We start from the raw sequence: 24,868 nt of genomic DNA on the forward strand, positions 1-24,868 counted from the left end.
TGAGAAAGATTAAAGAAAACTGAAATAAATGTAGACTTTTATGTTAATGCATTAGAAATATTACTATTGCAAGGATATCTTTACCCCTATATTGATATATATATATAAATATAAAATGAAATTGCCCCCTTCGAAGTATTTTTCTTTTGAATGTGAGAGTGTAAACGTATGTGTAAATCCTACAATTTACTTAGAAGTGAAAAGGGCCAAGAATAGCTGAGATGCCCTTGTAGAAGAGGAACAAAGTAGGAGGACTTGATCTACTGGATATGAGAACTCTATATGTGAACACAGCTTGTTTCAAAGGTTGCCACAGAGAAAGTTCTTTTCATTAAATGATGTTATCCATATGGAGAAAAAATGAACTTGATCCCCTACTCCATACACAAAAACCAATTTCTGATGAATTCTAGATGTTAATATAAGGAACAAAACAGTAAAGCTTCTGGAAGACAATGGAGGAGAATATCTTCATGGCCTGGGGACAGGATTCTCAAACAGACCTCAGCAAGCATTTGCAATAAAAGAAAAGATTAATAAACCAAACTAGATTAAAATTTAAAATTTATTTATCAAAAAATACTAGTGGAGAATGAAAAGTCAAGCCAGATAGTGGAAAAAGATATTGCTATATATATATTACTCACAAATGGCTTATATTTAACATATATAATGAATGCCTACAAACCAGTAAGAAAAAGACACAGTAATGAAATGAACAACAGGCTTGAGGAAGCACTTCCAAAAGGACAGTATCTAAATGGTCAATAAACATATTAAAAAGTGTTTTAAAAACATTTGTAATTAGGGAATTGCAAATTAAAGCCACAATGAGGTACCAGTATACATCTACCAGAATGACTAAAATTAAAAAGGATGATGATAACCTAATATTGGGTAGGATGAGGAACTGCTGGTGGGGTTTTAAATTGCTACAACTCCTTTGGTAAACTCATTGTCATCTTCTACCTAATTTGAACATACATATCCAAACACCCAGAAATTCTACTAGGTATATATGCAAAGAAATGCATGTACATATGTACCAAGAGACATGCAGAAGATTATATGTTACAGTAAAGTGCCATGATTATGCTAATGAGTCTTAAGATACTAGTTTCATTAAGAAATATATAAAAATCCCATAGCGCATAAAGCTTTTGAGCTTGCAAGGGTACCATGCAAGTGTAATTGCCGATCATATGTAATTAATGTAGAATAACTATCCTTCAAACCAGGTGGAACATGAAAAATAAAGTAAAATAATAAACAAACTGAGAAATTTGAAATTTCTTATATACTAATACAATCGAAAGTATCTTTCATGTTGAATATATGTGTTCAACTTGTTCTAAATTGGTAAATTTTCATATTAAACCCAAATACTGTAATGTGCAAAATTACTACCTGCTTCACTTTCTATTTCTAGTAAGAAAAAAAATCACTTCTTGCATATCACTATTATTCTACTGATCTACTACATTGCTGTGGTATTCATATCAAATTTTCAATTGACAGATAGTGAATTATTGTAATTCATTCTTACCTGTCATCATTACCATCAGCAACAATGGTCTGTTGAAGGAGTTCAGCAAAGTATGGCCAGCAGGCCAGCTGCTTGTTTTTTATAAATAAAACTTTATTGTAGAACAGCCACAACTATTTGTTAATGTACTCTCCACAGCTGCTCTCAAGTGACAACAGTAGAGTCGAGTCATGGGTGACAGAGACTATATGGCCTGCAAGCCTAAAATATTTAGTATATTTAGTCTTTTATGAAAGAAACTGCCAACTCTAAAGAGGATAGAAAAGACAAGTGCAAAAAGTAACTGTTATCATTAATCTGACAGAGGAGGAGGAAGGAATTTAGAAATTTAAAGGAAGCTTCCCCATATGCAGCCAAAGCTGAGGGCCAGATCTCTGAGGAAGAGGACCTGGTTGTCCCAGGAATATGCAGTTTGCCAGTAGTGAAGAAACTTGTCAGAGGATGTGGGCCAAAGTGGAACTGTGAAGGTCACTTAGGTAAACATTACAAGGTCCCCCATGCTGATCTGTTGTTGGCTACTGCATGGAAAACACTACACTGAAGAAGGGAAGAAAGAGCTTTCCTCTTGCTCTGATGTTGAGGTGTCCTTCCAAATGTCCTCTATGGATAAAACAACATCAAGACAGCCAACAAAGGAGAAATGTCTACAGTGTTCAGCTTTGGTATCACAAAGCAGGGCGAAGAAGAGTGGATTTCGAATTGAGAAGCAATACTGACACAAATGTGGTCACAAAGCTTATAAATCTAATATTGTAAAATGGAATAAAGCAAGATAGGAAAAAGAGTATGTCTGTCAATACCAAGTATTGCAGGAATGCACAGATGGTTTCATATTAGAAAATATCTTACTGTAATTTATTAATTTAAGAGTAAAAAAAACATATAATCCCCTCAACGGATGCAGGAAAAGCATTTGATAAAAGTCAATACTTATTTATGATTTTTAAAAACCTTAACAAAATAAGGGTAGAAAAGAAATTCCTTGTCTCAGCAGAAGATATCTACCAAAACCTATAGTTAAGTATTATATTTGATTGGGGAATTTTAAGTCTTCCCTTGAAAGTCAGAACAAAGTGTGTATACCCTTTATTAATTACCACTTCTCCTCAATGTTGTACCAGAATTCTAAGCAGGTCATTAAGACTAGAACAAGCTATAAATGATTTTAAAATTAAAAAGAAAGGAAATCTAAATGTCAGTATTTGCAGATGTTATGACTGACTACATAGAAAATTCAAGACTCTAATATTAGAACTGTTAGGAAAGTTGAACAAATTTTCTGGGTCAGAAATCAGTATACAAAATAAATACTATATCTGCATACTAGTAACAAAGGACTTCAAAACGTGATATAGGGATACTACTTACAATGGCAGTAAAACTACAGTGAAATCCAGGAATTAATCTAAAAGAAGTACAGTATTTTAACGGCATAAATTACCTAAATGAAAGATATTAAATATAGCTTAATAAATGGAGAAAGATACCATGTTCACAGATGGGAAGACTCAATGTCATAAAGTTGTTAATTTTGCCTCCAAATTAATTACTATGTTCATCTGATCAGAATCTCAGCAGTTTTTTTGTGAGACTTGAGAAGCTGATCCCAGAAATCGAAGGGAAAAGCAAAAAGCCTAGAAAGTTTTTGAAGCAATTCATTGTGGCGTTACTCACCCTACCAGATAGACTAGTTATAAAACTTTAGTACTTAAGATTGTGTTTTATTAACAAGGGAATAGAAAACAAATAAATGGAAAAGAACTTAGTCCAGAAACAATGCACTCAAATTTGGAAACATGAAGTGTGACAGAAGTAATAAACAAATTGTGCTGAGATTGAGAACATGGCTCATCCAAATGGAAAAAGTAAAATTAGATTATCTTGCCCCACATACAAAGAATTCCACTTGGATTAATAAGACCTAGATGTGAAAAGCTGCATTTTAAAATCGTCAAAGAGAAATTAAAGGGTAATATTACGATGAACTTGAGAAAGGAATTTCTTAAGCATAAAATGTACAAACCATGAATGAAAAGATTAATAAGTTTGACTACATTAAAATGAATGAATTTCATTAAAATGAAAATTTTCACTGTTACGGCAAGTGAAAACAAGACGCAGACAGGAAGACAGGGTTAGCATTTTTATTTATTTTTAAAATAAATTTATTTATTTATTATTTATTTATTTTTGTCTGTGTTCGATCTTCGTTGCTGTGCGCAGGCTTTCTCTAGTTGCAGTGAGCGGGGGCTTCTCATTGCAGTGGCTTCTCTTGTTGCGGAGCACCAGCTCTAGGTGCGCAGACTTCAGCAGTTGTGGCACACGGACCCTAGAGCACAGGCTCAGTAGTTGTGGCACACGGGCTTAGTTGCTCCGCGGCATGTGGGATCTTCCCGGACCAGGGCTCGAACCCATGTCCAGTGCATTAGCAGGTGGATTCTTAACCACTGCACCACCAGGGAAGTCCCAGCATTTTTAATTTATAAAGAATCCTCATAATCAGTCACAAAAACAAAGTATTGCTAGAATAATGGGCAAAGTAATAGAAAAACAGAATAAAAAGAATAAAAACCTGAATGACTGGTAAGCATTATTATTTTTTTTAAACAAGTTTTCTGTTTCGTTTTGGCCATGCTGTGAGGCTTCTGGGATCCTAGTTCACTGACCAGGGATTGAACCCGGGCCCTCAACCCAGGCGACTGGCAGTGAAAGCACAGAGTCCTAACCACTGGACTGCTGGGGAATTTCCCCAGTAAGCTTTTTTAAAGGCTGCTCAACCTGATGATTCTTCGGGATTGTGCTAATTAAGATAACTGAAATATTCTGTACTCATCAGATTGGCAAAAATTATGAGATCTCATATATCAGGTGAGAATACAGAGAAAGAGGACTCTCATATACTGGTGGTGACAGTATAAACTGGTAGAACCACTTCTGTGAGGAATTAGGCCTCTCACATTCCTCGAATTACCTGCAGAAGTAAATACTCTACCTCTCAGCAATTCCATTTCCTGGTTTTAGTCCTAGGAAAAAGTTTTCCATAGATTCACAAGAGCACATTTGAAGTAGTGTTCATTGTAGGATTGTTTGTAGTGTTCAAAACTTGCAAACACCTGATAACATAAATGAAATACTGCAGAGGAGCTACAGTGAATGAAATAGAACTATATGTATTGACAATAATAAATTCAAAAATATTCATGGTAATGAAGTACCAAATTTAAGAGAGTGTTGTCAGAGGTTAGAGGGTCAGGGAGGAGTAGCTGGGGAGCTTTAGGTGCTTCAAAAGCAAAAATATTAACATTTGCTAAAACTGGATGATGGATACAGTGGTGTTCTCTATACCAGGCTATTCAGTTGAACTTTCTCTGTTGATAGAAGTCTTCTGTAACTGCACTGTCTGATATGGCAGCACGTGAAATCTGGCCAGTGTGACTGAGGGATTGAATTTTTAATTTTATTAAATTTGAATTTAAATCCTCACTTGTGGCTGGTGCTACTGTGTTGCTCTGTGGTTTTTAGTTAATACTGATCAAAACATACATTTTTTTTAACATCTTTACTGGAGTATAATTGCTTTACAATAGTGTCTTAGTTTCTGCTGTATAACAAAGTGAGTCAGCTATACGTATACATATATCCCCATATCCCCTCCCTCTTGTTTCTCTCCCCCACCATCGCATCCCTATCCCACCCCTCTAGGTGGTCACAAAGCACCAAGCTGATCTCCCTGTGCTATGCGGCTGCTTCCCACTAGCTATCTATTTTACATTTGGTAGTGTATATGTCCATGCCACTTTCTCACTTCGTCCCAGCTTCCCCTTCCCCTTCCCCGTGTCCTCAAGTCCATTCTCTATGTCTGTGTCTTTATTCCTGTCATGCCCCTAGGTTCTTCAGAACCTTTTTTTTTTTTCTTTTTCTTTTTAGATTCCATATATATGTGTTAGCATACGGTATTTGTTTTTCTCTTTCTGACTTACTACACTCTGTATGACAGACTCTAGGTCCATCCACCTCACTACAAATAACTCAATTTTGTTTCTTTTTATGGCTGAGTAATATTCCATTGTGTATATGTGCCAGATCTTCTTTATCCATTCATTTGTCACTGGACACTTAGGTTGTCTCCAAGACCTGCCTATTGTAAATACTGCTGCAATGAACATTGTGATCCATGACTCTCTTTGAATTATAGTTTCCTCAGCATATATGCCTAGTAGTGGGATTGCTGGGTCATATGGTAGTTCTATTTTTAGTTTTTTAAGGAACCTCCATACTGTTCTCCATAGTGGCTGTATCAGTTTACATTCCCACCAACAGTGCAAGAGGGTTCCCTTTTCTCCACACCCTCTCCAGCATTTATTGTTTGTAGATTTTTTTTTTTTTTAATTTTTTTTTTGTGGTACGTGGGCCTCTCACTGTTGTGGCCTCTCCCGTTGCAGAGCACAGGCTCCGGACGCGCAGGCTCAGTGGCCATGGCTCACGGGCCCAGCCGCTCCACGGCATGTGGGATCTTCCCGGACCGGGGCACGAACCCGTGTCCCCTGCATCGGCAGGCGGACTCTCAACCACTGCGCCACCAGGGAAACCCTTGTAGATTTTTTGATGATGGCTATTCTGACCGGTGTGAGATGATACCTCACTGTAGTTTTGATTTGCATTTCTCTAATGATTAGTGATGTTGAGCATCCTTTCATGTGTTTGTTGGCAATCTGTATATCTTCCTTGGAGAAATGTCTGTTTAGGTTTTCTGCTCACTTTTGGATTGGGTTGTTTGTTTTTTTGATATTGAGCTACATGAGCTGCTTGTATATTTTGGAGATTAATTCTTTGTCAGTTGCTTCATTTGCAAATATTTGCTCCCATTCTAAGGGTTGTCTTTTCGTCTTGTTTATGGTTTCCTTTGCTGTGCAAAATCTTTTAAGTTTAATTAAGTCCCATTTATTTATTTTTGTTTTTATTTCCATTTCTCTAGAAGGTGGATCAAAACGGATCTTTTTGTGATTTATGCCATAGAGTGTTCTGCCTATGTTTTCTCTAAGAGTTTTATCATGTCTGGCCTTACATTTAGGTCTTTAATCCATTTTGAGTTTATTTTTGTATACGGTGTTAGGGCGTGTTCTAATTTCATTCTTTTCCATGTAGCTGTCCAGTTTTTCCAGCACCACTTATTGAAGAGGCTGTCTTTTCTCCACTGTATATTCTTGCCTCCTTTATCAAAGATAAGGTGACCATATGTGCATGGGTTTATATCTGGGCTTTCTATCCTGTTCCATTGATCTATATTTCTGTTTTTGTGCCAGTACCATACTGTCTTGATTACTGTAGCTTTGTAATATAGTCTGAAGTCTGGGAGCCTGATTCCTCCAGCTCCATTTTTCTTTCTCAAGATTGCTTTGACTATTCGGGATCTTTTGTGTTTCCATACAAACTGTGAAATTGTTTGTTCTAGTTCTGTGAAAAATGTCATTGGTAGTTTTATAGGGATTGCATTGCATCTGTAGATTGCTTTAGGTAGTATAGTCATTTTCACAATGTTGATTCTTCCAATCCAAGAACATGGTATATCTCTCCATCTGTTTGTATCGTCTTTAATCTCCTTCACCAGTGTTTTATAGTTTTCTGCAAACAGGTCTTTTGTATCCTCAGGTAGGTTTATTCCGAGGTCTTTTATTCTTTTTGTTGCAGTGGTAAATGGGAGTGTTTCCTTAATTTCTCTTTCAGATTTTTCATCATTAGTGTATAGGAATGCAAGCGATTTCATTGGCTAGCTCTAGTAGTTTTCTGGTAGCATCTTTAGGATTCTCTATGTTTAGTGTCATGCCATCTGCAAACAGTGACAGTTTTACTTCTTCTTTTCCGATTTGGATTCCTTTTGTTTCTTTATCTTCTCTGATTGCTGTGGCTGAAACATCAAAAACTATGCTGAATAATAGTGGTGAGAGTGGAGAACCTTGTCGTGTTCCTGATCTTGGTGGAAATGGTTTCAGTTTTTCACCTTTGAGAACGTTGTTGGCTGTGGGTTTGTCATTTATGGCCTCTATTTTATTGAGGTAAGTTTCCTCTATGCCCACTTTCTGGAGGGTTTTTATCAAAAATGGGTGTTGAATTTTGTCGAAAGCTTTTTCTGCATCTATTGAGATGATCATATGGTTTTTATCCTTCAATTTGTTAATATGGTTTATCACACTGATTGATTTGTGTATATTGAAGAATCTTTGCATTCCTGGGATAAACCCCACTTGATCATGGTGTATGATCCTTTTAATGTGCTGTTGGATTCTGTTTGCTAGTATTTTGTTCAGGATTTTTGCGTGTATATTGATCAGTGACATTGGCCTGTAGTTTTCTTTTTTTGTGACATCTTTGTCTGGTATCAGGGTGATGGTGACCTCGTAGAATGAGTTTGGGAGTGTTTCTCCCTCTGCTATATTTTGGAAGAGTTTGAGAAGGATAGGTGTTAGCTCTTCTCTAAATGTTTGATAGAATTTGCCTGTGAAGCCATCTGGTCCTGGGTGCTTTTTTTGTTGGAAGATTTTTAATCACAGTTTCAATTTCAGTGCTTGTGATTGGTCTATTTATTTTTTCTGTTTCTTCCTGGTTCAGTCTTGGAAGGTTGTATTTTTCTAAGAATTTGTTCATTTCTTCCAGGTTTTCCATTTCATTGGCATATAGTTGCTTCTAGCAATCTCTCATGATCCTTTGTATTTCTTCAGTGTCAGTTGTTACTTCTCCTTTTTCATTTCTAATTCTATTGATTTGAGTCTTCTCCCTTTTTTTCTTGTTGAGCCTGGCTAATGTTTTATCAATTTTGTTTATCTTCTCAATGAACCAGCTTTTAGTTTTACTGATCTTTGCTATTGTTTCCTTCATTTCTTTTTCATTTATTTGTGATCTGATCTTTATGATTTCTTTCCTTCTGCTAATTTTGAGGGTTTTTTTGTTCTTTTTTCTCTAATTGCTTTAGGTGTAAAGTTAGGTTGTTTACTTGAGATGTTTCTTGTTTCTTGAGGTAGGATTGTATTGCTATAAACTTCCCTCTTAGAACTGCTTTTGTTGCATCCCATAGGTTTGGGGTCATTGTGTTTTCATTGTCATTTGTTTCTAGGTATTTTTTTATTTTCTCTTTGATTTCTTCAGTGGTCTCTTGGTTATTTAGTAGTGTATTGTTTAGCCTCTATACATATCTTTTTAAAAGGAGATGCTCAGTGGCTTAGTAATTCTGCTTCCTAACAAACTCTTGCCAAAGTGCTTGTGAAGTCACTGAGTACCATACAGTGGGTAATGTATAACAGGGATTTTACAGATATTTTTGTTTTCAAAATTTGTGTAATTCCTGACGTTAGATAATTATTGGCCACATACTACAGGTATGGAGAGTAAGGACTCCCCGGTTTCTGAGTTTAATGTAGTGAGATTTTGGATAATGAGGGTAAGGATCTATATTGTAACATTGATTTTAATAGGGAAAAAACTGGAAATAACCTAAATTTCCATAATAGAAGAGTGGATAAAAAAATGTGACCTGTTGGCACAAGACTGTACCGTGCTTGGATGGAATGAAGTAGAGGTGATTTTCAACTATTTAACTGTCATGGCATCAAAATCATCCAGTAAAAATGGCTGTTGTCCATATATCCTTTGTCCTCTGTGGTACATTAATTGCCAAACCATGAGGAGGTCCTGGAGGAGTGGCTTGGGGCAGCAGCTATTTACTGACTAGTATAGAAGCAGTTCATTAAAAAAACAACTAGTACTATTAGACCTTAGCATATGTGGTAAACATAATTCTTCTTATATACATATATCAATATAGAGGAGTTGCAAAGACCTATTGAGTGAAAAAATTTGGATGCAAACAAATACTTAAGTGTATCAGTTTACTAGTGCTGCTATAAGAAACTGGGTGGCTTAAAACAACAGAAATTGCTTGTTACTGTTGTGGAGACTAGAAGTCCAAAAACAAGGTGATGGCAGGACCATGCTGTCTCTGAAGGATCTAGGGGAGTGATTCCTTGCCTCTTTCTAGCCTCTGGTCGTCATTCCTTGGCGTTCTTTGGCTTGCAGCTGCATCGAGCGTCTGCATTGCTCTCACATGGCCTTTTCTCATGTACCTGTCTGTCTCTCCTCCTTCTCTTATAAGGACACCAGTCTTACAGGATTTAGGGCCCACCCTAATCCAGTGTGATGTCATCTTAGCTTGATTGTGTCTACAAAGACCCTATTTCCAAATAAGGTCACATTCACAGGTTTTGGGTGACATGAATTTGGAGGCCACTATTCAACCTCATACATTATGATACTGTTTATGTAAAGTAGAAAATATACAAAGGAATGCTGGTTTTTGGTTGTGTGTATACATATAAAGTGTTTGAAATGGACGGGAAAGATATATACTGAACTCAAGATAGTGCTTGTCCCTCTTTGGGGGAATAAAATGAGATTTTCATCTTAAAAAATAAAACATTAACATTAAATGTTAATGTTAATAAAATGTTAATGTCATTTGTGGGATTATGGAAGTTCATTATTCTTTGTGCTTTTCTATATATATTTAATTTTTTAAAGAGTTGATATTATATAATATGTTACTATATAATATTTTAGCCTTTGTAACATATGGAAGAGATATATTCAATAAAAACAAATCCTATGGGGGGAAGAAGCTGAAAAGAAGACCCAGAGCCACAAACAATTCTCATATACTTTTTGAGAACATATTTTCAGATCCTTGAGGCGTTTCCTTCTACATGTTTGAGTTATTTTGGCATAAAATGTTAAATGTATATAATGTGTAATCCAGGTGATAACAGTCTACAGCTGTTAAACTGTATGGACGTTGAATGCAAGAGATTAGGAATTGTTTTTATAAGAACCAAATAAATAGGTCAAGAACTACAACCAGGTTACCAAGAAAATTTTCTGTATGCTGCCTAGTATGCATTAATGTCCCCGGGGAAGCTGTGTGAGCTCTATAGCTAGTTATTTTAAATTTTTCTTAAACACTACCAGAATTTCCAGATAATGACTTATTTTTCACAGGAAGAAAAGACAGACCTTTATGTAAATGCCAAATTGGATTTCTGATTTTCATAGTAACATCATAAGTTTACTATGTGGATACTCATTAAATATTTGTTGAATGTTAAATGAATAAGACTACTTTTATTCAAAACACTTCTTCCATCCAGTTACATAGTAGACACGCACAAGTAAACGCTAAGAACCAATGACCTTGGTTTCAAATAAGGTGACTTATGTTAATTTATTTCTAAATACAGGAGCCAAGAGAGAGGAGAAACCAAACTATGCTCAAGTGTGTGTATGCTCAAGTGTGACCTTTTAAAAGACAAAGACTCCTCTCACTAGTAAAGTTGCCTAATGAGTGTCCTGGGGTGGTATTCCCTTGGAGACTTAGAACAGTGGTCTTAACCTTGTTGGTCTTTACACTTAAAAATAGTGTAGGACACCAAATAATGTCTTTATGTGGATTATTGTTCTCTACATTTACTGTATTGGAAATTAAAACTGACATATTTTTTAAATATTTGATTAGTTCATTTAGAAATAATTATTATGATAATAAACCCCATCACATGTTAGCATCAGTAACATATTTTTATGAAAATAACTATTTTCCACAAACAAAAGTTTAGCGAGAGTGGCATTGTTTTACATTTTTGCCTTAGATTCTCATGTCTCCCTCTGTATTAAATTTGTTGTGCTGTTAGACATGTTATGTAGCCTCTGGAAAGCTGAACTATACACTCATGAGAGAATGAGAGTGGAAAGTAATGTCTTGGTATTATTGTGAAAATAGTTTTGACCTTGAGAATGCTCCAGAAATGTCTCAGGGAACCCTATAGGTCCCAGGACCACCACATTTTGAGACCTGTAGCCTTAGAGAGTAAATCAGAGGGACTCAGCTTTGCATCATTCCTTTATAAAGATTCAACTGGCAAATCTCATTGTTCTGAGTATTTTCAGCTACTATCATTTGTTTTACACATAGGCTGTCTCTTATAGTTGATTAAGGTCGTTATTAGTCATGAATAAATGGAAATGCTTAAAGTGTTACATTTTCTACTTTGCAAACGGTACTCAGCTACCATGTACTGGGCATTTGTACATGCCATCCTCTGATTGGAGCCTCCGGCACAGGTCAGGGTTGGGTTATTTGTAATGGTGGATTCTAGGTGACATGGGTGTCTTGTCAAAGAGTTGAACTGTGTAAAAATCTGTTGTGGAGGCACTTATGGGCACTTACATGAAGTTGAAGACAGTATTTCTTTACTTTTTAATGCTTATCTGCTTCCATGCCCCCTTTCTCATTTTTAATATTGTTTGGAATTTGCAGGGAGGCAGACCTAGCAGAGAAATATTTATTTTATCTTAGCAAAGAATTAAGGTCAACCATATTATTTACATTTAATTATATTTTCCTCATTTCATGAATTATAATTGTGGGTTTTTTGTGGGGGGGGTGTTGTTGTTTAGTAGTCCATATTTTCCTTCCTTGACTTTATCTGGCTGTTATTGTTTTGTTGTTGTCATTACGGTGGTGAGGAGGGGCAGTTAAGCACTTACATGTGTGGTGGTTTGTTTTTTCCCCAGAAGTAGTGCATGAGTGGTTCATGCTGAGTCTTTGCATACTTAAAAGTCTTCACTTTTCTGTATCCTTGCGTGGTAGCTTCTCTTGATATAGAATTCTAGAATGATAATCTATTCCTCAAAAGTTTGTAGACATTGTTCTGTTGTCCTTCAGATATATAGTGTTCAAGATGAGAAATCTTACGTTAGTCTACCTTTCTTTCTTTTGGTGATAACATGTTTCTTCTGTCTACAAGCCAGTATATTTTGGCGTGTTTCTTCTGGCTAGAAGCCAATGGATTTTCTTATATACTGTTGATTCAGAAATCTTATCAGAATAAATTTTGATTTTGTTTTTCAATATTTTTGCTTAAAGTGTTGCAAGTTTCTCTTTCCCTCAAAGAAATTTTCTGTTACTAATTTTTCTTTAAATTTTTTAAAAAATAAATTTGTTTATTATTTTTGGCTGTGTTGGGTCTTCGCTGCTGCACGCAGGCTTTCTCTAGTTGCAGCGAGTGAGGGCTCCTCTTCATTGCAGTGCACAGGCTTCTCATTGCAGTGGCTTCTCTTGTTGCGGAGCATGGGCTTTCAGCGCGTGGGCTTCAGTAGTTGTGGCTCGCAGGCTCTAGAGCGCAGGCTCAGTAGTTGTGGTGCACGGGCCTAGGTGCTCTGTGGCAGGTGGGATCTTCCCGGACCAGGGCTGGAACCAGTGTCCCCTGCATTGGCAGGCGGATTCTTAACCACTACGCCACCAGGGAAGCCCTATTACTAATTTTTCTCTTTTGCTTCTACAGTCCAACCTTGGTATCAGCGGGAGATTGGTTCCAGGACCCGCTGTGGATACCCAAACCCACAGATGGTCAAGTCCCATAGTTGGCCCTCAGCATCTGAAGATGCAACCTGTGGTTACGGAGGGCTGACTATATACTTACTGAAAAAAAATATCCACATATAAATGGACCCGTGCAGTTCAAACCCATGTTGTTCAAGGGTCGATTTTAGTCTATTCCTTCTGGAACTCTTATTAGGTATATACTGGATCTCCACTTTTCTCTTATATTTTGTCTTTTTGCCTTATACTGCTGTTGTCTGAGGGAACTTCTCAGTTTTGTCTTTCACATCCCAAGTTCTGTTTTCCATAGCACCCATTCTGCTAATTTCTCTCTTTTCTTTTTTTTTAAATTTAATTTTATTTATTTGGCTGCATTGGGTCTTTGTTGCTGCACGCAGGCTTTCTCTAGTTGTGGCGAGTGGGGGTTACTCTTTGTTGCGGTACACGGGCTTCTCGTTGCAGTGGCTTCTCTTGTCGTGGAGCACGGGCTCTAGGTGCGTGGGCTTCAGTAGTTGCGGCACGCGGGCTTAATTGCTCCACAGCATGTGGGAACTTCCTGGACCAGGGCTCAAACCCGTGTCCCCTGCATTGGCAGGTGGATTCTTAACCACTGTGCCACCAGAGAAGTCCTCCTCTCTCTCTTTTAAGTCTTAGTCATCATATTTTTAATCTTCAGTAGCTTTTCTTCATTCTGTGGTTCTCATTTTTCATAGTAGCCTGTTCTTATTTTATGGATACAGTATTCTGTCAACTCTCACCGAAGATACTAATTAGAATTTCAAAAACTTTTCCCCAGCCTCTTAAATTAGCTTTGTTTAATTGGAGATCTGTTTGTTCTGCTTGTTTAGTTTCACATTTATTCATTTTCTTATTATTTGTTTATTTAATAAACTTTTAATTATGAACACATTAAATGTAAACATAATTGGAAAAAATAGTATAATGAATCCCCATGGATTCATCAATATTCTTCTTTTCTCATTTCATCTACCCACCTCAACCCCTCTGCCTTTTATATTTTGGCTAAAATATATTTTTTTAATCTTGTAAATCATATATATATATAAAATTTCATTTGTAGATATTTAAGTATGTCACTTTGATAAATATAGGCATAAAAAATAAACATAATACCATTATCTCATCCAACAAAACCAATGATATTTTATTTAATTTATTTTTTTAAATAAATTTATTTATTTATTTTTGGCTGCATTGTGTCTTCGTTGCTGTGCGGGCTTTCCCTAGTTTCGGCGAGCAGGGGCTACTCTTCGTTGTGGTGCCCATGGCCTTCTCATTGCGATGGCTTCTTTTGTTGAGGAACACGGGCTCTAGGTGCACAGGCTTCAGTAGATGTGGCATGTGGCTCAGCATTTATGGCTCGCGGGCTCTAGAGCACAGGCTCAGTAGTTGTGGCTCACAGGCTCTAGAGTGCAGGCTCAGTAGTTGTGGCGCACGGACTTCGTTGCTCCGCGGCATGTAGGATCTTCCTGGACCAGGGATTGAACCTGTGTCCCCTACGTTGGCAGGCAGATTCTTAACCACTGCGCCACCAGGGAAGGTCAACGATGTTTTTTAAATACCAACTAATATTCAGCTTTCTCTCAATTATCTTTAAAATGTCTTCCTTGAGTTGGTTGGTTTGAATGAGTTTCCAGAACGTTTAGTTCTTGACTGTTATCTGTAACAGTCTCTCCCTCTCCCATTTTATTACACCATTTATTTTTTGTAGAAACTGACTTATTTATTTAATAGAATTTCATACATTTGGCTTTGGCTGATTATATCATTGTGTTATTTATCGTGTTCTTCTGTCCTTTGTATTTCATATATGCTGGCAATTAGAACAGAGGCTTGATTAGATTCACCATATCTTTTTCACTGTTGGATTTCTCTACTTTTTTGGTGGCTTCTTGTCCATTCATAGTTATAAATGAAAGCCTAGATTCACTTATTTTGAAAGGTGGTGAGACCTCCTTTGGAAGGTGTGAATGATGGAGGTCTCCTGTGCTCTACAGGGGGGCTTATCTTCTTAGAAGAGAGGGTGGGAATCAGCCAGAAGTCTTGTCCTTTTTCAGGCATGGATGGAAAGAATGTGGCAATTGGCTTCATGCATCAAGGAGAAAAGAAGTAGGGTGACCTCGATGGAAGAGAACGTTCGAGGAGTTCTGGTGCCAGATGAGCCTGTTGGTTTTTATGCATTTTTCCTCCTTCATTGTGGCAAGCCAGCATTGGCTGCTGTGCTGCCCAGTTTTTCTCTCTCTGATGCCCATGTTACAAGTCTTTGGGACTGCAGCAACTGAAGTTAAGACAGTTTTTGCTTACCGAGACCTGGAGGTGAGCACCAGAGCTGGAGCAGAGCATGGGCACGTCTCTTCTTGAAGATCTTGGCTAATTTGCATTCTTGGCCTCTCCTCGACCCAAGGGTAGAGATTTTCTGTGGTTGTTACGATGGCTCCATTTTTTAAAGAGACTCCTCGGTTTTCTTATTTTTGCTTTCAAACTACTGACCTCTGATGGTTTTTGTCAGACTTGTTCTATGTGCCATACCTTTTTAAATATAGCTCCTTTTTGTCTACTAATGATAGCATCGTCTGTTTTTTTTTCTTTTATATTTAAGAAGGAAGAAGAAGAAAATACATCAGCACAGTTTCACTATCTTGAACTGAAATTCTCACAGTTTACTTTTATATACTGTTTAACTCACCTTCAGAGCAAAGCCACAGCTTGTCAGAAATTGTAGACATGGATAATCCCTTTTTCCCTAAAGCAAACATATTTACTTAAACTTTTCTTCTCTATTACAGATGTTAAAAAATATTACTTGGTATTCAGAACGGGTTTTAACTGAAATTTCACTGGGTAGTCTCCTGATACTGGTTGTAATAAGAACTATTCAGTACAACATGACAAGGACAAGAGTAAGTATTCCGTAGCTATTTTTCTACCTTTATACATACAGTACAATGAAGACTATAGTTTAAAGCATTCTCAATATTTAGAGCACTAACATTCTCATGGAATATGGTAGAAAAATATAGACCAACATATAGTCACTGTATTATGATCCTAAGGTAATGTTTAAAGTGTCTGCTTCTTAATATTTCATAGGTGGTATGATTAGAGATATTTTACATGTAATAGAAAATAAGCAGTGGAGCACATTTAGATAAAAGATGTTGTATGTCTTTGCTGGACTGATAAAACTGATTTACCTTTTAAAAGTAGCAACAAACTGTAAGAAGATACAAGCACAAGAAAATATGAATTCAGATAGGAAAGAAATAGAGAAAAAGAGAATACTTTAAAGAGTAAAAGGAAAATTTCAACTAGATTGTATTTGCTATGCCTGGGAGCAAATTTCAGTTCCAGTCACTAGAGAAGCAATATACAGAATTCATAGCTTAGAGAAGTGGTCAAATTTACTGGCACCATTTTCAGTTATGCCCCTCTGGGAGGCTACATAGGTTAGCGTTTCCACAGTCTTTTATCTGAAACTCTTGGAGCCACATATGTTTTAGCATGGAGAATTTTTTTATTTTAGAAAGATAATTATAGTTTATATGCTACACTATATGTAACCATGAGATTCTGGAGCCACGCACTGTAACTAAACATTAATATTTCTGCAGCAAAATAGTTCCATATTCTCTAGGATGGGCTTAATGAAGACCATAAATAGCATCATTATCTTCTGTGCCAGATGTTGGTTCCAAACTAGTGGTGAAAAAACTTTGGATTTTCAGTGCTTTATGGATTTTGGAATTAGAGAAAACAGATTGTGGATCTGCACTTTCTAAAATCAGTGACAATTGAGTTTACATTTGCTTCTAGTTAACCTTGCTTAAAATGTCAAGAAGGCTCGATGTATGTTTTAAACTTGCTGTTTTCTGACAGGACAAGTACCTTCACACAAATTGTTTGGCAGCTTTAGCAAATATGTCGGCACAGTTTCGTTCTCTCCATCAGTATGCTGCCCAGAGGATCATCAGGTAAATATGAGCTTTAAAAGAAATGCTGATTTTTGCCTTTTAGCTAGCCTATTGAAAAGGATACTGTGGTGGTCCCTTTTAAAATGCTATCTGCAAGGAATATCACATTTTCCTACTTATTTTTTATCACCTTCTTATCTGGCTGAAAATACCTTGTTCTGCTTTGTTTTGTAACCCAAGGTTTTCTATCAAAATTAATTGTGTTTGCTTTCAACCTTTTTATAAAATCTAATTTTAAGATTTGTGTGTTAGCCTTTTGCAGCAGGGCAGGTCTGTGTCTTAGTAATGCAAACTAAATCTTAATTCACATATTTGCTGAGTATTTTATAGAGCATCACACTACCCTTTTCAAAAGCAGTTATCTGTTTTAGAGAATTCTTTCCATGGCAGTTAACCATTGTATTAATTTCCCAATGCTGCTGTAACAAATTACCACAAATTAATGGCTTAAAGCAACACAAATTTATTATGCAGTTCTGTAGGTTAGAAGTTCAGCAAGGGTCTTACCAGGCTAGAATCAAGATGTCAGTTGGGCTGCATTCCCTTCTGGAGGCTTTAGAGGAGAGTCTCTTTCCTTGCCTTTTCCAGCTGCTAGAAGCTACCTGCATTCCTTGGCTCATGGCCCCTTCCTTTCCTTTCAAAGCCAGCAACAGTAGGTTGTTGAGTTCTCTTCACGTCTTATCACTCTGACTTCCTCTTCTACTGTGAGGATCCTTGTGAATGCCTTGGCCCTACCTGAATAATCCAGGATGACCTACCCATTTCAAGGTCCTTAGCTGAATCACAACCACAGCAGAGTCCCATTTGCCATGTAAGGTAACATATTCATAGGTTCATGGAAGTTAGGATGCAGATATTTTGGGGGAGCCATTATTCTGCCTGTCAGAACACCACCAGAAACTCCCGTCCCTTACCTGTTCTTTGCCAAAGGCACAATCTTTAAGGTTAGGAAAGCTAATTAACGAAAGAATGACTATCATTTGCAGGATTTAACAAATATGGTTACTTTTTGGTCTTCAGGTAGGGTGCTCAGTATTGCCCTAGTAGCTCTCAAGTGGAACTTTTTTTATGTAGTCAGTGACATTAGATCCTTTCTTTTAATTCTTGCTTTTGGGGCAATGCAGCTCTGATCATTAGTTTGTTGTGTTTCAGTCATTGGTGGTTATCACAACTCCATATCACTTTTAAACTCTGGTCTCACTTTCCGTCCTTTGGTTAGAGACATTTATTGACCTGGGCTCATTTTTAACAATCAGTTTGAATTAACTTATGTTCTTAGTCTGTTTATTTATCCTCAGGATATTTTCCTTTGACTCACTGTTTACTTTAATCATACACTATTTTGGATTTGTTTATTTGTTTGTACTTGAGAGATTGTCCAGTTGACTGACTTTGGACTAACGCTGACTTCGTGATTGAAAGTAAACATGGTGTCTCCTCATACCTCAGATTCTTCCAGGTGTTCTGAAGAGCCTTTAGTTTCTAAAAATTGACCTGTGTCACTATGCTTTATTTCAGCATGACAGATGTAATGATATCTGTGCTGCTTCGTGGTCTATTTTTCTTTGTGTGTAGGTGGAGTTTTATAACGGTTTTAGGAAGATTTCATTACAAAATTTTCCTCAACTGATATATAAACATTTGGACGGTTCAATATGAAAATGCCAGATGAACTGGTTCAGAATTTAAGTTCTGATAAAATGATTCAAGTGAGATTAAATAAAAATTTTCTAGGTGTCAGAGTTGGAAAAAATGCAAATAAAGCAATGTGCCCAATTTTCTGTGATGACTGAAGTAGAAAACCAATAGTATTTGGAGAAATAAGAAATGTAATTTAGATTTGTGAGTTGAGATTGTTTAGATCAAGTTTAGCATCATTAAGGAATAACGCTTTACCTCAATTTTATTGGAGCTTTATTTAGCATTTAGTGAGGAACTGTGTTATGCAGTGCAGGGAATATCAACATTAGTTATAAAAATTCCTACCCTTAAATAGCTTGTAATTCAATAGCCGAGATAAGGCACAGACCAACATATGTCATATCTAGCAGAATGTAGTAAATATTAGAATGAAAGAAAAATTCCTGTGGTGAGGGCAAGTGGTTGGTTCAGAGAATGGTGAGGTACATCTCATTGAGAAATCAGGCAAGGTGAGTAGAGAGAGACGGCTCTAGAGACTGGCCTGATACGGGAAAGCATCATCAACCGAACAAACCAAAACAAAACAAGAGGGGGTGTGGTGAGAGAGCACGGTTTATATTTAGAAAATAACCAGTCCATTCAGTTGGCATGTTGTGGACTAGTGCAGGGATTATAGGAGAGAAGCCTGAAAGAACCAGCTGGGGCCTCCTTGTGGAGGGGCTTAGCTATTAGATCCACAGTTTAGGATAATGGAAAGAATAGAAAGAAAAGAAGGTGTCACCTTTTCTACAAAAAAGAGAATGTCAGTGAATGAGTTGTAAATGGATTTGAAAAGAAATACTTTAATGTAAATGCCTCGAGATGTCAGCTTCAGCAGATGATATTGGTCTGTTGTTTGTCGCGCTGAGGGCCCCAGTCGTGCCAGTGCTTCTGGTCCAAGCGCCACAGTGGAGTAGCCAGTGTGGACCAGAGCATCGCATCATGCAGGAGGGAGCTGGTTAGAAATGCAGACGTTGGCCTGGTTTCAGATCTGCTGAATCGGAATCTTCCATTTTAACCAGATCTCTGAAAGATTTGTACATGCATTAAAGTTGGGAAAGTACTTTGAGTTTGGGCCTGGAAATCAAGATTAATAAACACTTAGAAAACACTCGTGTCGAATGGGAAGTGGGGGCCAGCGTCTTTGTATCTATCTTGAGGAAACTCATTTTCTACTAAATGTTTGTGTTTAGAGTATAAAATTGTAAAGTATAATAAGGAATGCATAACCAAAAACTGTTTAGATACACAGAAGATTTATTATAGCAGCACAACTTAAGATCCACCAGATGCTCTAGTTACTCCTTCAAATGAGAAGTAATTAGTTTTTATATACACGGTTTCTAAATCCTTTTTTAGGAAGCGACTACACAATTTTGTAGCTGTCATTTGCAAAACTTAGAGGAGCCAATATTTCATGTGCTCTTCAACAAAATGCAAAACAGAGTAACATGTTTCATTGCTGTGAAAGTAGGATGTGAATAAAGCTTTAAAAAGTCTTCTTAGTTGGACATAAATGTATGGAATGATTTCATATGGTGTCTAAGCTGTTGTTTCATATTAAATGACACTGTGTCTTTCACAAACTCTTGGTATTCTAGAAAAATCACAGATATACATGATATAGGTTTTGCTCACCTATGAAATTTTTTGAATATGCTGTAAGCATGGATATTTGATATGATCATTATTTGGGATTACAGGACTATTAATTCAGTTAAAACATTTATGGGAAGTAGATTATATGCAAGGGATTGTTCTGAGTTACAAATATATCATCACTTACTTCCTGCCCTTAAGACTTTCCCTATTGCCTGTCTTACTCCCCCCCCCCCCAACACCCCCTTCACTGGCTCCTTCCTCTGGCTCCTCCTTCACCTTTGACTTAACAGGTGCTTATACTTTTCTGCAGTATTTCATCCGAGATTGTTCTTCTCATCTTTGCTCATTTTCCTTGCAAGTTCACATCTATGCCTGTGACTTCACCTACTCTACGAGAGCACAGACTCTGAGTTCGGGATCCCAGCTTCAAAACTGACTAGCTATGGAATTTTGGAGAAGTTACTTAACTTCTCTGTACAGCAGTTTCCCTATCTATAAAATGGGGTGGCAATAGTTGCTATCTCAATGAATAGGATGAAGATGAAGTGAATTAATATTTGAAAAGGGCCTGGCACCTAACGTTCACGATGTAAGTGTTGACCCGTTGAAACCTAACTGCTAACCTCACTACCTGGATATCCCACACTTAACCTCAAACTTTTATTATGTTTAAAACAGAACTCGTTTTTATTTTATTTATTTATTTATTTATTTTAAATATTTATTTATTTTCTTTTTATTATTATTTTTTTGGCCGCGTAGGGTCTTAGTTGTGGCACGCAGGATCTTTGTTGAGGCATGCGGGATCTTTCATTGCTGCGCTCGGGCTTCTCTTTAGTTGCAGCACGTGGGTTTTCTCTCTCTAGTTGTGGCACATGGGCTCCAGGGCACATGGACTCTGTAGTTTGCGGCACGTGGGCTCTAGTTGATGCGTGCAAGCTCAGTAGTTGGGGCATGCGGGCTTTGTTGCCCCATGGCATGTGGGATCTTAGTTCCCTGACCAGAGATCGAACGCCCGTCCCCTGCATTGGAAGGCAGATCCTTTACAACTGGACCACCAGGGAAGTCCCCGGAACTTGTTTTTATTTATTTATTTTTAAATACATTTATTGATTCATTGATTGATTGATTGCTGCTCTGGGTCTTTGTTGCTGCCTGTGGGCTTTCTCTAGTTGCAGTGAGTTGGGGCTACTCTTCACGGTGCACAGGCTTCTCATTGCGGTGGCTTCTCTTGTTTCAGAGCTTGGGCTTACTGTGGCACACAGGCTTAGTTGCTCCGCGGCATGTGGGATCTTTCCGGACCAGGGCTCGAACCCGTGTCCCCTGCATTGGCAGGAGGACTCTTAACCACTGCGCCACCAGGGAAGTCCCCGGAACTCGTTTTTAAACATGCTCTTCCTGTTAAATTCCCTATCCTAGGTAATGACTCTCACTACAGCCATCTAAATTGCCAAGTCAGAAACTTACAAGTAATTCTGTGCCATTTTTTCCTTCCCCTCAGATGCTCTATCTGACTGGGCCCTGGTGTTCTGTCTAACTCTACCATTGTAACTTGCATTCATACCCTGTTTCTGTCTCCACTACTGCTGTGTTATTCACGTGTTCATCATCATCACCCAGAACTATGTCTTTAGTCAGCCTAGTCCTTTTGCCTTCCTCCCTGCCCCTCTACAGTTGACCCCTGCACTGCTCCATTCATTCGGGAAGCAAATCCTGACCCGTTTTGTATTGCTTCCTATGCTTAAAATTATTAAATGCCTTCCTGTTGCCAGCAGGTTAAAATTCAACCTCCTTAAAGCTGTGGCTCTCAAACATGGGTGGTTTTGCCCCCTGTGGACAGGAGTCAAAGTGGTTTATTTGTGTTTTGTTTTTATTTGGGGCTTTTTTTTTTTTTTTTTTTTTTTTTTGCTGTTTTGTTTTGTTTTTGTTTTTTCTGTTGGCGCAGCTGGGGAGGAGGTTGCTACTGACATCTAGTGGGTAGAGGCCAGAGATATTGCCAAATATCCTGTAATGCACAGGACAGCAAAGAATTTTCCAGCCCCAAGTGTCATCGTGCTGGGGCTGAGGAGCCTTGTGTTAGAGTGGACCTTGTCTGCCCAGCTGGCTCTACTCAGCTCCTCTGTGGCGGTCCAGGAGTCACACAGCCAGTGTCTGGCCCAGGGGCTAGTTTCTGGGGTAGGAACAGAGAGGAGAGGGCAGGGAAAGGAAGAATATCTCATGTTAGAAATATGGATTCTCTCAGGGAAGGTGTCAGGGAGAGAGAACTTCAGAGTCTTGCCCTGGCCAGTGTAGTTGCTTGTGACACACTGGCCTTGCCTGAAGTTTTAAGTCTCGTTGCTCAAGCAGAGTAGTAATTACTGGAGATAAAAGATTTGTCTTAGATTTCTTTGCATCACTTTACGAGAGTAGCTGTTAGGTACACAAGAGAATTTTAATAAATACCTAGCTACTGGTTCTTAGAAGATGCGCAGGCATCTGGGATTTAAGCTTAGCTGTGGCACCCATCATTCTGAGACTTAACCTAAATTGATTCATCCCATTTTGCAGATATCTGCTGCTGCTTGAAACTAGTGAAGTTGATGACAGTGCACATTACGGAAAGCTTTATGGCCTTTCAAACTTCCTGAGTATAAAATAATAAAAAACATAGATTACATTTTAATTAAAGCTATTTAATTACAGTGCTGGTTTTGTTTTTTGTTTTTGGAGGGTTTTTTGGTAAAATCTAATCATGTAATTTAAGAACTTTTAAATACCTCAATTCATAATTTATGCTTACACCTTTTCTAACTGTTAACAGCCACTAGTAGTGAACATATACTCTTCAGATTTTAACCAAGTTCACTGCTGCCCATCTTGTCTTTGTCTAGCCCCAGGCTGGCAGTTTATGTAACGTGCCTTGTTCTGCTCTGCACATGTAATGGTACATATTGTAGTCACCCAGCCTTTTTCTGAAGACTACAAAAACACAGTTTGCCTTATTTAACTCTGGGTGGTTAATTCCTCTATTTTGGACAAATATAGATGTTTCAGAATGTCCCGTGGAACTAAAGAAAGTTGGACAATTTGCTTTTAATTAATACCTCCTAGTATTAGCTTACCACATCAGGCTTCCTCACTTTTGTCCCCACTGAATGACGTCTTCAGGAGTTTATTTTTTTTCTGAACCAAATAATACGTTGAACTGAAAACATACAAGAGAATGTTAAGAAGCAAAATGGCCTGTTTGTTGTTGGGATACATTTATATTATACAATGTAAAATATTCAGATATAGTAACATGTCTGGTTATTTCTCTCGTTTGAGAAATAACCAATATTTGAGAAATATTGGTTATTTCTTGGTTTTGGTATTTCAGGAATACTGTCTTATTTTAAAAATAAGGTCCATTTAATGATATATTCATACCTATCACCTTTAGTGTTTCATCACTTCTCTCTCTTTTGTTACATTTAAGACTGGTAAAAGTCTGGAGGCTTATATAATTTAAGGTGATGGTGTTGCACAGCTGACAAGTGGCTATGCAGACACTTGGCTGACAAGTTTGTCCAGTTTAAAAGCCCATGCCTATTCCACTGTACTGTCATGGAAAGACTGGCAGGACATTTTTTTTTTTTTTTTTAATTTTTTTTTTTTTGCTGTACGTGGGCCTCTCACTGCTGTGACCTATCCCTTTGCGGAGCACAGGCTCCGGACGCACAGGCTCAGCGGCCATGGCCCACGGGCCCAGCCGCTCCGCGGCATGTGGGATCTTCCCAAACCAGGGCACGAACCCGTGTCCCCTGCATCGGCAGGCGGACTCTCAACCACTGCGCCACCAGGGAAGCCCCTGGCAGGACATTTTTAATGAGACTAATTCACTTGCCATGGGACCATCAATCCAAACTCTCTGGGGTTTTCTGAAACAGGTGGTTCTCTGCAATCTAGGGTAGCCAAACCCTTGTTGATTATTCAGTTTGCTGCTCCCCACCCCTCATTCCAACTTCCTTCCAGTATAGCTAAACCCCTAAAGTTATAGTAGCAAAGACTGAGTCTTTCTTTCTTTCCCCCTCTCCCTCCCTCCATCCTTCCCTCCCTCCCTCCCTCCCTCCCTTCCTTCCTTCCTTCCTTCCTTCCTTTTCTCTCTCTTTCTTTCTTGAACTGGCTAGTAGAGAAAGGTATGGATGTGTCAGGTATTGCAATACAAAGTGTATGGGTATTTTCCTGGAAAATAAACATGGAAAAAAGGACAAAAGCTGTATATATTTCAGCCTGAAACTTAATATTTTTCTTACATCTAATCCTTGATGTTACATTTTTTAAAATTTTTGCCAGAATTTACTTATTTATTTATTTAATAAATTTATTTATTTATTTTTTGCTGTGTTGGATCTTCGTTGCTGTGCGTGGGCTTTTCTCTGGTCGCAGTGAGCAGGGGCTACTCTTCATTGCAGTACACGGGCTTCTCATTGCGGTGGCTTCTCTTGTTGCGGAGCATGGGCTCTAGGCGCGCGGGCTTCAGTAGTTGTGGCTCATGGGCTCAGTAGTTGCGGCTTGTGGGCTCTAGAGCGCAGGCAGTAGTTGTGTCTCATGGGCTTAGTTGCTCCGCGGCACGTGGGATCTTCCCGGACCAGGGCTCGAACCCAT

At 38.0% G+C, this 24,868-nt stretch overlaps 1 protein-coding gene across 6 annotated transcripts in view; it reads left to right on the forward strand.

The window, feature by feature from the left end:
- Positions 1-24,868, forward strand: part of DYM (dymeclin) — a 383,872-nt gene that overhangs the window by 152,867 nt on the left and 206,137 nt on the right. For all 6 annotated transcript variants that reach the window (XM_059039793.2, XM_059039792.2, XM_067015750.1 and 3 more), the window contains exons 12-13: positions 15,776-15,889; positions 16,866-16,960. In XM_059039793.2, coding sequence (XP_058895776.1) covers positions 15,776-15,889; positions 16,866-16,960 — 209 coding nt within the window. The remainder of the gene's footprint in view (positions 1-15,775; positions 15,890-16,865; positions 16,961-24,868) is intronic.

Source organism: Kogia breviceps, chromosome 15 (genome assembly GCF_026419965.1).
Source record: "Kogia breviceps isolate mKogBre1 chromosome 15, mKogBre1 haplotype 1, whole genome shotgun sequence".
Classification (NCBI taxonomy): domain Eukaryota; kingdom Metazoa; phylum Chordata; class Mammalia; order Artiodactyla; family Physeteridae; genus Kogia; species Kogia breviceps.